At 37.0% G+C, this 13,615-nt stretch overlaps 2 protein-coding genes across 4 annotated transcripts in view; one reads left to right on the plus strand and one right to left on the minus strand.

Moving 5' to 3' along the window:
• SUGCT (succinyl-CoA:glutarate-CoA transferase) overlaps nucleotides 1-2,598 on the minus strand; it is a 768,020-nt gene extending 765,422 nt beyond the window's left edge. For all 3 annotated transcript variants that reach the window (XM_049642763.1, XM_049642762.1, XM_049642764.1), the window contains exon 1: nucleotides 2,432-2,598. In XM_049642763.1, the coding sequence (XP_049498720.1) occupies nucleotides 2,432-2,531 (100 nt within the window). In that variant the 5' untranslated portion in view covers nucleotides 2,532-2,598. The remainder of the gene's footprint in view (nucleotides 1-2,431) is intronic.
• Nucleotides 2,599-2,776: 178 nt separating this feature from the next.
• On the plus strand, nucleotides 2,777-4,949 carry MPLKIP (M-phase specific PLK1 interacting protein). Its single transcript, XM_049642766.1, has 2 exons — nucleotides 2,777-3,365; nucleotides 4,428-4,949. The coding sequence occupies exons 1-2, from the start codon at nucleotides 2,901-2,903 to the stop codon at nucleotides 4,626-4,628; spliced, it is 666 nt and encodes a 221-aa protein (XP_049498723.1). The 5' UTR covers nucleotides 2,777-2,900; the 3' UTR covers nucleotides 4,629-4,949.
• Nucleotides 4,950-13,615: the final 8,666 nt, after the last annotated feature.

The following is a 13,615-nucleotide window of genomic DNA, read 5'->3' on the forward strand; positions in this document are numbered from 1 at the left end:
GGGGGGGGGGGGGGGGGGGGGGGGGGGGGGGGGGGGGGAAGGGAACCAAACCTCTGTTGCTCACAAAATAAGAAGTGCCCTTTTCTCTCCACAGGACTCAGACTTCAGGGGGGCAACTACCATACTCTCATATCTATCATCCCAGTTCTTCACTTTTTTACTTCTCCTTCCCCTCATCTCTCTCCCCCTGAACTCACCACCATACATTCAATACAAACAGATGCCTCAGACGGACCAGTTCAGGCACCCACATTGCAATTCCCATGCTAACACCTGAGAAGATTGTAGCTACACTTATAAAAAATCAGTATTAAGGCTATACCTACTAATCTCTAAATCCAAAACAATATGCTACACAGCATTTTCAAAATTTTACATGTTTATTTATCTATTGCAGTTTCCAAAGCACAGACTAATAGTCAATTCATATATCTTTACGTAGGAAAAAAAATCTCCTGGAATTCAAGAAGCCTGAGTTCTAGTCGCACCTCTGTTTGTTATGTGAACTTAAGCAAGTCAACTTGACTTCTCTTGGGCTATTTCTCATCTCTAAAAAGGCAAATGGCCTATGCTCAGAAGTGATCCAAATGGAATATGGAGTTTTCATATAATTAAGAACTCTCCCACAATCCTCATATGTATCTGCAAACCTGGTGAAGGGTACATTGTCATGTATAATCTACCTGTCAAACATTCTGCACTGTATTTCTTTCCTTTACTCATCTATTTTTTTTAACATTTATTTATTTATTTATTTATTTATTTATTTATTTTGAAAGAAAAAAGAGAGAGCGGGCTTGCATGTATGCATGAGGGAGATGGGCAGAAAGGAGAGAGAATCCCACGCAGGCTCAGTGCTGTTAGCACAGAGCCTGACACAGGGCAGGGTCCCAGGAACTGTGAGATCATGACCTGAGCCAAAACCAAGGGTCAGAGGCTTAACTGAATGAGCCACCCAGGCACTCCTCCCACCCCATTTCTAATACAATTGCATACGTGTAGAAGATAGCAAGACACCGCTACAGGGAAGATCGTTCTAAAAGTGTAAGCCAAGTAAAAAGACAACATACGGTATTTTAATCAATTCTGCAAATCATTTGCCAGTTATAAAAAAATTAATAAAGGTAATTTTGGCCTCCAACACCCTCATTTTTCTGCTTCTCTCCCCAGAAAAGTAGATTGGTTAATTTTACACGACAGGTATCACTGATGATGTCGTGACCGACCCAATCATTTATTCAATAAATACCTGACTGCTCAATTACCAGGCATTAAACTAAGCACCACAGACAAGGCACAAAAGTTAAATTTTTGGCCAAGATAGAAATACACAATAAAGTAGATAATCTGGGTCCTCACGCCTTCATTGCGTCACAAGGCCTTGATGGCATTATCCTGCCCTGATCGATTCTACAACTTGGGTCTAAAGGACAAATTTGGTGAACAGAACTTGCTCAGAATAAATAACAAAAAAAAAAAAAAAAAAACAACCATTTGTGTCTCCACTTCTCAAGAGGGATGGAAGCTGAGAAGACAGCACGCTCTTCAGCTAGCCATGTCACCGAGCAGTGACACCGAGCAGTGACAAGAGAGGCAGTGAGGAGTGACAGCTGCAAGGCGTACAGCCTGGAAAGCAGAGGTCCCCGCTACCCGTTAGGCTGTGATTTAATGAGTCCTAAAGTTCCTTAAGATTCTGTTTCCTGCGAGCTGATTTCAAGAGTCATGGTGGACTATCATTCCCAAATTCTGAGGGAGTAAAGAAAGTTCTTTAAAACGGTAGTCAATTTAAACTACATTTTCTAAATAAAATTCTGGGACAGGTGTCTGGTACAAAAGCGTGTTTTATTATACAGTAGGTGTCGTTCCTGAATTAGCACATTCGTCTTTATAACCAACAGTTCGTGAAACAGTCAAGATTTTAAAAGCTTCGGTCAAAGTTTGCTCTCTGAAAATCAGCATCTGCCTCGGAGCCGCCTCCCTAACCCGCTTCCAGTTAACAAGAACAAGGAAGGGGCTGAAGTCCGATATGAGTTACCACAGGCTCTCCCCCCAAGTTATGCAGAGATATATTCTGAAATCCTTTCTGAAATGCGGCTGGGTGTACCTTTTTAAAGTTACTTAAACTCGGGGGACACAGGGAAGGGGTAAGGGGCAGAGGCGAGGCGTCCGCCCAGTACGATCGCGCAGGGGCGAACTCTCGGGCCCTCGGCCGGGAAGCCGGGCAGGTGACCCCGGGGCGGCTGCGGGCGCGGGGCCAAGCCGGCCGCGGGGCCAACGAGTGAGGGCCCCGGGAGATGGGAGAGGCCAAAGGGCGGGCTGCGGGGACAGGAGACACTTCAGGAAAGCGCGGGCGCTCTCTCCATGGCGCCGCCCGAAGGGGAGACAGGGACTGGGTTCCCCTTCGCCGCCCGGACCGCGTCTCGGAGGGTACCTGACTGCGGGCGGCCGGTCCACAGCCCCCTCCCGCCGCCCGGGCCGAAGAGAAGGCGGGTTCTCCGCAGAGCCGCAACCTTCGCCAGCGTCGCCAGCATCGCGCGCCTCTCGGTTAGCCTAGGACCCTGCGTGAGGAAAGAGCACAGCGCGCGCGCCGTTCGCCGCCACTGGGGGCGCCCGCGAGCACACCAGGCCCCGCCCCCAACTGGGCAACCCCCCCCCACTGGGCGGAGCTCCGTCGAAGTGCTCTGGATCCCTTGTCACTGCGTCCGGGAGTTGTCTAGTTAGTCGGTCCCGACCGCACACCGCAAAAGACGACAAAGCTCTTTGCTGGAGCCGAGGGTTCGGCCTTTCTTTTGTTCTTTTTATTTATCCTTCCTTTACTTCAATCCGCTCAATCTCCACCCAATTCAGTAATCCACGTTCTGGCCTGTGCCTAGCGGAACCCTTGTGACACCGGAACCAATATGCTGTACTGCGCTGAAAGGCAGAGGACTGTTTTGGCGAAGGACCACCGAGTCTCTGAGAAGGGTTGGTCGGGACAGTTCCGGCGGGAGAACGCGGCAGTGAGGTCTTCGTCTTCATCTTCTGATATGCACCGACAGAATTTTCGACCCCCGACTCCTCCCTACCCCGGCGCGGGTGTAGGAGGTTGGGGTAGCGGGAGCAGCTTCCGGGGTACCCCGGGCGGAGGCGGACCGCGGCCGCCCTCCCCTCGGGACGGGTACGGGAGTCCGCACCACACGCCGCCGTACGGGCCCCGGTCTAGGCCCTACGGGAGCAGCCACTCTCCGCGACACGGCGGCAGCTTCCCGGGGGGCCGATTCGGGTCTCCGTCCCCTGGCGGCTACCCTGGCTCCTACTCCAAGTCCCCCGCGGGGTCCCAGCAGCAATTCGGCTACTCCCCAGGGCAGCAGCAGACCCACCCCCAGGTAATAATAGCCAGCGTTTGCCGAGCTCTTACTGTATGGCAGGCATGGTGCTAATAATCCCTTTACATGGATTATTTTGTTTAATCCTCTATGAGGTGAGATACTATTGTTGGCCCTGTTTTGCAGATGAGTAAACTGAGGCTGAGAGAAGTTAAGTAACTTTCTTTAGATTATCTTAAGTAATAGAGCTGTACTTTGTGTTTCTAGAGCCCTCCTGCTTTGAACTAGTACACTGCCATTCATACATAGATTTCCCTAATTCCCTCCCCTTTGCCAGGGACCTTGCCAGTTCGTGTGTGTAAATTATTCTCCGGGGGGGTGGGGGAGGGGACGAATGACTCACCAGCATAGAGTTCCTCTGAGTTACTGGGTTCTAGCCTGGTGCCATTTTCTTACTACCGGTACCTTTTTTAGGCGAGGGCGGCGGGAGGGGGTTAGGAGCTTCAAACGACACTGTCTCCTGCTCCAAGCCTTTTTAAAGGAAAATCGGTGATATTGGAAGTTTCCCATTCTCAGTAAGTGAATTCAGGAAGGCCCAGGGGGTATTTCTGATGTGTCTAGGGTTTCTGTCGTTTAAAACTTACATGGTTTTCTAACTTTCCTTATACTAAACCAACCTCACCCCCTTAGAGTCTGGTGCTTTATAAAGAGATAAAATTTCGTAGGATGTAAAGGTTCTAGAAATTTTGAAGGTGTAGGGTTAAAAAAAAAAGTTTTAATTTCCTTTCAGAAAAAGATGAAAATTTTGAGGAAAAATTGAAATATAATTAATTTCTTATTTCATCACCAACTGATAGTTCTGCAGAGTTACTACACTAGAAATCTAGAAGTATTTGAAGGTGACAGTTGGCATGGACTTATTAATAAACAGGTATATCAAACTGGCTTAAATACTTTTAGGAACAAAAACACTAGATTAAAGGAAGAACCGACTTTGCAGTTGAACATGTTTGGGTTCAAAACACAATTTTTAACTAGCAATGTGATCCCCACTAGCTTTAAAAAAAAAGTGCCAATTATCTCTACTAAACATTTTTTTAACTGATGATTTTTTTTCTAAAGGGTTCTCCAAGGACATCTACACCATTTGGATCAGGGCGTGGTAGAGAAAAAAGAATGTCTAATGAGTTGGAAAGTTATTTCAAGCCTTCAATGCTTGAAGACCCTTGGGCTGGCCTAGAACCAGTATCTGTAGTGGATATTAACCAACAGTACAGCAATACTCAAACATTCACAGGCAAAAAAGGAAGATACTTTTGTTAACATTTCTGAAATTCACCGGGAAGCTTCTTGTGACAGGAACATCTTGGACAAAACTTTTACTTGTGTAATTAAGTTGAACCCTAAGATGGTGACTTTGAATAATTAGTTGGGTCTTCTTGGTATTTTTCATCATATCAAGTATTGTTGATAATAGAGAAAACATCCAGTAGAATAATTTGCAATATTTAGCTCTTTGGAAGTGCCTACCACATTTTAGAAGATTTACAGTTTCCAGATATTTAACGTTCATGGTTATATAATGGACATTTGTCTTTTCAATGGTTTTTCCAATGTTTTAAAATAAAACATTTTGTCTTTCTAGATATATTGTGGTTTTGTCATATGCTAAAGAAGTGGAATTATCAAAATAATGCCTGTAATCACTTGCTTAGAATTCATAGATAAATATTTTGCATACTACTTTTGAAAGTGAAATAAACCATCCTTTGAGCTGTAGATAGTTCTATATTTGTTCATAGGGAAAAAGGGTGAAGGAAGAGAACAGAAAAGAATTCTACTCATATTTATTATAACCATTGTTTGTGCATAGTTATGTAATGCTTTTGTAAAAATGCATTGAAACTTTATTGAAAGTCACAGAAACCCGCTTACACTTAAAGAGGGTATTTATTCTTTTTATACTCATTTAACTAGAAAGGGCAATGATAGACCTATTTCTTGTGTAGCTAGATTAAAGTGTTCTGTATCTGAATTTCTCAACATCTCAATATTACGGGGCCATCTTCTCTTGAGCCAAGGAAGATGGATACCAGCAGTCTGAAATCACTTCCATTGTGAAGAGAACATTTCCTAATACCGTCCATCCCAAGAAAGACAAATTTGTCATGCCTGATTCATGTTTCTATAGTCTTGAACCAATAATTATGCCCAAGGCAGTGAGGCCTTGAACTATTGACCTCCCCTATAACAAGACAGGGTCCCATAATCTTCAGCCCTGCTAGGCCTGCCTGGATTAGAATAGTGGTTTTCCAAAGGAAGGGATGCTACGTGTATATACCTGTATTTCTCCTGCAAATATTTAAATAAAGCTAAGTTTTCTAACATTCAGGCTTTTTAGATGTTTTGAGATCACAACATGATGAAGGTAGAGCTAGTTAAAATTCTTTTTAAACATACCCAAAAAAGAAACATCTAAAAATGAAAAGGTCACACACCTATTTGAGCCATACTCTGTTCTGTTAGGTCTTTGGCAGAGGCAAAGAAGAAAATGAGAAGGGAAGGAGTTTAGCTTCACAACAGCCAGGACTGTTTGTACCAACTACTAGCTGATTCAGTTATTTAACTTCTCTATGCCTCAATTTTTTCATATGTAAAATGAAAATAGTACCCATGTCATAGAGGTATTGTGTTTGAGGATTCAATGGGTTTATATGTGTGCAACTCTTAGGCCAGAGCCTGGCACATAGTAAGCACTCAATAAATGGTAGCTATTACTTTCTCATTCACCCCTATAGAGCCTCAGCTCCTAGAATGATGTCTGGGAAATAGTAGGTGCTTAATAAATATTTGGTGAATGAATGTAGACCTTCTGATTATAACTACTATATTGCTCTGCCTTGTCTTCTCTATATAAAAGGGATAGTAAATTAGTAATTTTCCCCAATATTTTAAAGGAAATGTCTTTATTCTTTAACACATTGTCTTTCCAGATTATTTGAGGTCATGATGTGTGATGGAAATTAGAGCAAGTAGAATACTTATAAATCTTTTAATGAACTTTATAGGTAAGATATACTATCTTCAGGAAATGACATTTGGAAATAATTATTAAACCACCTCTTAGAGATCACTGGGTTATTGGCAAAGATGAAAAAGGAAGTCAGGAAGAATTTTGTGCCAATGTATTCATATCATATTTGGAAGATACACAAATTGTAACGGTTCCAATGGTTTATGTGCATTTTATTTCACTATAAGTGTAATGTTAAAAACTAAATGTAAAATTTCTTTCTTGCCAAGTACCCAACATCTACTTCCAGGGGTCTGACCTTTTCTGACTTTTCTTAAGAAAAACTTTTTTTTGTCCTCAGGGAGGGTGCATTGCTATTTCGCTCTAGTTAGTAGTGTCTTCAGATATCCAAGTTCTTGCAACATTGATAATTTGGTTTGTTGCTATTATTAGCCTATCTTTGTTTAGCTGAATGAAAGGAATTGATCATTCTTTAAAATGAAAAATAATTGTTTTCTAGCGTTTCAAAATACACATTTTTGCCTCCATAGAAATGCTATATAAGTTGGAAAAAGTTTTAGTTAAGTATGCATCCTGAATATTCAGATAACTAAAGAACAGAAGTATAATCTGTAGTGGGGTCTTCAAACAAGGGTGTGTGTACTTCTGGGAGTCTTCAGCCTTCCAAGGGAAATGCAGGCATAAAAACCTTTGCAGATCCTCAATTCCCATATATACTCTTTGTTAAAATGATCTGCCTAAAGAACATTTTCATGTTTGGTGAATTGTGCCAGTTCTCCTTTTTATCTTCTGCTTTTTCATAATAACCCTTCTCCCACTTTACATAAGAAAACTATGGCAGCTTGTGTTTTCCAAAAACAAGCCCAACAATATTTCAGGTCCCACATACTCTTCCAGAACCTTGCACTACCCCATCAAGATGTGGAGTTACATCCCTTCCCTTGCAACCTGAACAGACCTTTTCTGACTGCTCTATTTAAAATATGGTGGAAGTTAATTTTCATTGTGAGTGAAGTGTGGTCTTAGAAATGGGTTATATTGGCCAATGTGGAGATTTTCAGAATTCAGATGTGTGGTCAAGTAGGAGATAGTATAATGATAGTTCTTATTTAATGACCTTGCCTTTTTTGTTTCCTGATCAAAAATTCATTATTCCTGTGGGTGAATCATGTGAAAGTAAAGCAAAGAGCAAGAACATAAATGAAGGTAAAGGTACCTTATTTTTAGGTAACAAATGATAAGATTATTTGCCTCATCTATCTTAGAATATTCGAAATTGGTACAAAAACATGATGGGTTTTGATAAATGCTGTCAAGCAAACTATTTTCACCATTCTCAATAATGGTAAAGAGCCTGATAAATAATGTCTCAAACCTGTCTCAGTAGCATAATTAGCATGATTTCAAGGAGGAAGAAATTAAAAGTTCCATGTTTATTTCTGACATACTAATATTAGATTTTCAAATGAATAGATCACATACCAAAGGTAAGTTCATGATTGTATATTTTCCAGAGCATTTTTCAGATTTCTTAGGAGAAACTTATTAACCTTTGCCAGTTCATTATTAGATTTTGTAAATCCTTATTAATTTTTTACCTAGCCCAAGTCTCTTCCTTATTTCCTAAGCTTTTTTCATTCTTAATATGTATTTAGGTTTAAATTAACAAAACTATTAACTATTATGGGTTTTATTATAAATAAAACCCATAATAGTCATCGATATACCTGGCTTACTAGTGATTCAATATAGTTTTTACCTCCTAATTTCCACAACCTAATTTTTCATCTAATCTAAGACGCTATTCTGTGATTCACTGTTACACACCACTTAGTAAAAACACTACCCACTATGATATGCCATCAATTGTAAGATGCATCCCAGTTTCATAAATGTTAAGATGTGTATCTTAGTTTGATAAAAATACCATAAACAATAATCATAAAAGCAGAACATATACTTATATTGGTAAATGGAATAAGTATTCCCAAAATGTACACTAGGACATAGTACATTTAACTTTAGAAAATCAACTTTATTTAGTTATGATTAATTCTTTTATATTACATCCTAATTTGTAAAAACTATAACTTTCAAACATACAGTTTCTAATCTATATAAAATTATCCTCAAGAAATCTGTGCAATTTCAAATTTTGTGGGGGTATTTTTACTCCATTTTATCTTAATTTTAAGCTCCATGAGCAAGATGACTCTGTGAAAGAGTTATAGATAAGTCTTAGTAATAAACATCTTTGGTTAACTTTCCAAAGAATTGAGAAGGAAAATGGCTTGAAAATAAGGTCTTTAGTGAGGGTAGTTTTCAGCTCTTTGCTTTCAACAAAATTGAAGAAAGCTTAATCAGATTGTCAATTAAAATCATTAAAAATAATTTGATGACAGACTAGTTTATAAGTTTTGGCATATAACTTAAAAGGAATTCAAGAAATGAGTGACATCACTACAACAGAATTCTTTCTATCCCTTTTTACTATATACGTGAATGAATTTTCTTAGCATTTATACATACGTATATTTAACATTTATACATTATATATTATATATGTATACATTTTATATATTATATATATTACATTATACATAGAAAATAGTAATAAAATAGATGTCTTATTCTAGCAATTAGCAATATTTATGAAAATAAAATACAGCACTATCCTCATTAAGATACATTTCCAATAAAACTTAATGTTATGTTTTTAATAATTTATTAAAATTAATATTTATGTTTTTATCATTTGAATAGTGATGATAATCCAAACAACAATCTTCAACACTTGGAGGTTTATAGTTATTAGAAATATATTTTTTTAATTTCTAAAAATATTTTTTATTTCAGTAAATGTTTTTCATGTATTTTGAGTCAGAGATGTATAATAAAGTATCAGTAAAAGACTATCAAGCAATACACTATATTCCAATGAGATAAAATTACATGGGAAAGTATAATGGAGATATAATTTAGAAATAAAATAGCATAAAATTTCAATAACTTTTAAGGAGTAATGGTGAATATCAAATTGCTGTGATGTATCAGCTGGATACCTTTGTAATTTAATGGACTTAGCTTAAAATTTCAATATTACAGAAATTACTTCCTTTACGATAGAGAATATATGACCAAAAATTTTAAAGATCTCCAGCAGAGGAGGAAGAAAGTATAGTAAACCATAAATCCAAAAGAAATCAGGGAAGGAAAAAAAAGTAAAAATGACAGTAGTAAGTCCCAATGTATCACAATGAATCTAAGAAAAATAAAAATTTGTTTTAAAGAAACATCAGATTGGATTAGGAGAATGGAATCAATATATTTGCTGGTTTTAAAAAGATACATCTAAAAGGGTTATAAAGGGTTACAAAAAGATTCAAATTCACAATCACAGTGGGGATTTTAGCACATCTGTACCAGACATGGACAGACATATCAAGCAGATGTGGAATTTGTAAGGATACAGACAAAACAGAGGTTATGTGTATATATATGTACATTCTTTCCAACTACACACAGCATATAATTTTATATGTTCTAAATGACAGAGTGCAAATTTCAAAGATGTGATTGATATGCAGATCAAGTTCTCTGACAAAATGCTTGATAAATTTAAAAATAAAAAGTACCCTCCATCAAAAAATAAAAGGATAAATCAGTGAAACAGAAGGCAAACTGTAGAGAATGTTAAGAAAGCAAAAGCCTATTCTTTGGATAAGTGAAACAAAAATTGATGAAGGTGGGTTGCCGGGGGGGGGGGGAGGTGGGGGGGGGGGTGCAATGACAGATGAAAAAACCTAAACTATTAACCTTTGGTGTAATATCAGAAACTATGCAAAAAAAGAAAAAAAAAGACTGTAAGAAAACAATAGCAATGGAAGTAATCACCTAGAAGGATAATGCAATAGTGAAATAAATCATCATTGCATCATCCTTTTTTATTGCATTGCCTGAAGTACTGCATCATATTTTAAGAAGATATACAAGAAGTCTAGAGACAATCCATGCAACCATTTTTTTAAGCTTTCACCGAGCACAGTTAGCAACTTGTAGTTTTTTATTTTGCATTCATGATGGTAAAGAAAAAGGTATTTCACAAGCCCTCTGGATTCTAACCCTAACTATAAATTTTCAAATGAAAATACCCTAGAAAATTTTTCCGAAATTCAAGAATCAGTGAGTGGGCAATACATTTCTAAGGACAAAGGAAATATGTAATCCATATAATTTGTCATCTAAAAGGACTTCATTACAATACTGTCTCGCAAGAACATCTTTTGTGTTCATCAAAATTTACATGATCTAGTTTGTAAGACAAAATTTAAAGGCAGATGCATATTTAAAGGTGATTGAAATGAAATAAATGATGTAAAAGTGAAAAATTGGATTCACCATTTTAATTAGTGTTTACAAATCTACAAGTGAAAATGTTTTGCCATTACAAAGCACAGAAGATAGCCATTCTCTTCAAAAGTGTGACATCAAAGTCTTAGACTATATTGCATTTTGAAGATGCAAGTGTAAGAAGAACCAGAAGTAATACTAATCCAGAGCCCATTAGAGATTTACTTGAAATCTGGAGTCAAGATTTATAAGTTGAATATGTTCTAGGCTCATGACAGTTAAGGAATGTCTATTATATTCGAAATACATTACCAGTGTCTCCTATATTAATACCATGAAAACAAAGAAAATAACAAAAATTGGGATTTGCTATGTTTATATTTTTATTCAAATTTCTAATAAAGTGCTTCTAACTATATATTCTGTACATTTTGATAAATAACTTAAAATACATCTAAAAATTAAAAGGATGTGTTGGCCCCAGATAACAAATGATGTTTATTTTTTTCTGGTATATTGAGGATTAAGATGAAGAAATTCTATTACTACTGATAGAAGCTTTGAAAGTCATTCAAACATAGTATGGCCAAAGCATTTGAAAACAGTTAAAATGAGTAATTTTTTAGAAAAGGACATGATCCAAATTGACTCAAAAAGAATAGAAAGCAGGAATAAACCAACAGCCATTATACATATTGAATTGATAATGATTCTCCCCAAAAATGACACCAGACTTAACCAAACCTTCCTGGAACACCTAATCCCTGTATTACAAAACCTTTATCTAAAAAAAAAAGAAAGAAAAGAAAGTATCCAACACAGGCTACAACCTTGGTATTAACTTGATCTCAAACCTGGCCAAGGACCTATTAATGGAAATTGTACAATATTTAACTTATGAACATAGTGGTCAAAAATCTTGAGCAAGATACCACACTAAAGTAATTACAAAACAAGTAAAGTGGGGTGCCTGAGTGGCTCAGCCTGTAAAGCATCCAACTCTTGGTTTCAGCTCAGGTCATGATCTCAGCTTCGTGTGTTTGAGCCCTGCATCCCACTCTGTGCTGGCAGTGCAGAGCCTGCTTGGGATTCTCTCTCTCCCTCTCTCTCTGCCCCTCCCCTGCTCCCTCTCTCTGTCTCTCTCTCTAAATAAACTTAAAAAATATTTTAAATAAGTAAAAATATTTGTCCATGAATTTATGTTTATTTAAAGTTATGATAGGTCAATTCACTCACAAATTGTGTATAATAACCTGACCATGAACTCAGCATAAAAATATTTTTATTTTTTTTTTATTTTATTTTTTTAACGTTTATTTATTTTTGGGACAGAGAGAGACAGAGCATGAACGGGGGAGGGGCAGAGAGAAAGGGAGACACAGAATCGGAAGCAGGCTCCAGGCTCTGAGCCATCAGCCCAGAGCCCGACGCGGGGCTCGAACTCACGAACCGCGAGATCGTGACCTGAGCCGAAGTCGGACGCTCAACCGACTGAGCCACCCAGGTGCCCCAAAAATATTTTTAAATCTTACTGAATAAAGTATCTGGAAGCCTCCTTGCAAAAATTATTTTTGCAAATAAAATAAGAGAATTAAAAGATGAGCTATTTTCTTCTGCAATATATAACCTAGAAAAATACTTGCTGTTGTATTTTTGCTGAGATATAGTTAAGAATGTTCTTTGCAGTGATGTTTGTAAGATCAAAAGATTGGCAATAATCTAAATGACCATTGATAGGAAAAAGGTTAAGTTGTAAATTTGCAAAATGTAATAGAATTCAGCAAATTAAGCTACAGACACAAATAATTTTATGTAAAAATAATTTTATGTAAAGAGCAAAAAAAAAAGCCATGTGATATTCTTTACATGAAAATTTAAGTCTGCCAAATAATAAAGTGTATAAAAATATGAACGAAAGTAAGAAATCCTACTCATGATAGTAATTATTTTGGGGTAGGGAGATAGAAGCTTCAAATGGATTTGGGTGGATGGGTAGATGGGTGTATATTACAAGCTATCAAAAGTTGGAAAATATTAAAATCTGCCCCTCCCCCACTTGTGCTCTCTCAAAAAATAAATAAGTGTAAAAAAATTTTTTTAATTAAAAAAATCAATGTAATTCATCATATTAACAGGCTAAAGAAGAAAAATCATATGATCTTATCAATATAGGCAGAAAAAGTATTTGACAAAGTCCAGCACCCATTAATGATTAAAACTTTCAACAAACTAGAACAGAAAGGAAGTTTCTCAAACTTGAGAAAGAATATCTACCAAAACCTACAGCTAATATCATACTAAATGGTGAGAAAAATAAGCTCCAACCAAGATCAGGAACAAGGCCAGCATGTCCCCTCTTACCATGGCTTTTCAACACTGTACTGGAAGTTTCAAAAAAAAAAAAAAAATTAAAGGTGTACAAATTGAGAAGAAAGAAATTAAAACCTATTCACAAATGACACTATTGTCTATGTAGAAAAGCACAAAGAATCAAAAAAAAAAAAAAAAAAAAAACAAGACAAAACATCCTGGAATAAGCAATTACAAAAAGGTTGCAGTATACAAAGTTAATAGCTTTCTTGTATACCAGAAAGATTAGAATTTGAATTTAAAAATCCAATATAGCTTACATTAACACCAAAATAATAATAGTAATAATAATAATAAATACTGAGGTATAAATCTAACAAAATATATGTAAGATCTCTATGAGGAAAACTACAAAACTGGTGAAAAATACAAAAATTTGAAATAAATGGATATACTCCATATACACAGATAAAAAGACTCAATATTGTCAAGATATCAGTTCTTCCCAATTTGATTTATAGATTCAATGCAATCCCAATCAAAATGCCAGGAAGTTAAATATTGACAAAATGATTCTAAAGTTTAATTGTAAAGTCAAAGGACTGTAAAATTTAAT

The sequence above is a fragment of the Panthera uncia genome, chromosome A2, assembly GCF_023721935.1.
Source record: "Panthera uncia isolate 11264 chromosome A2, Puncia_PCG_1.0, whole genome shotgun sequence".
Taxonomy (NCBI): domain Eukaryota; kingdom Metazoa; phylum Chordata; class Mammalia; order Carnivora; family Felidae; genus Panthera; species Panthera uncia.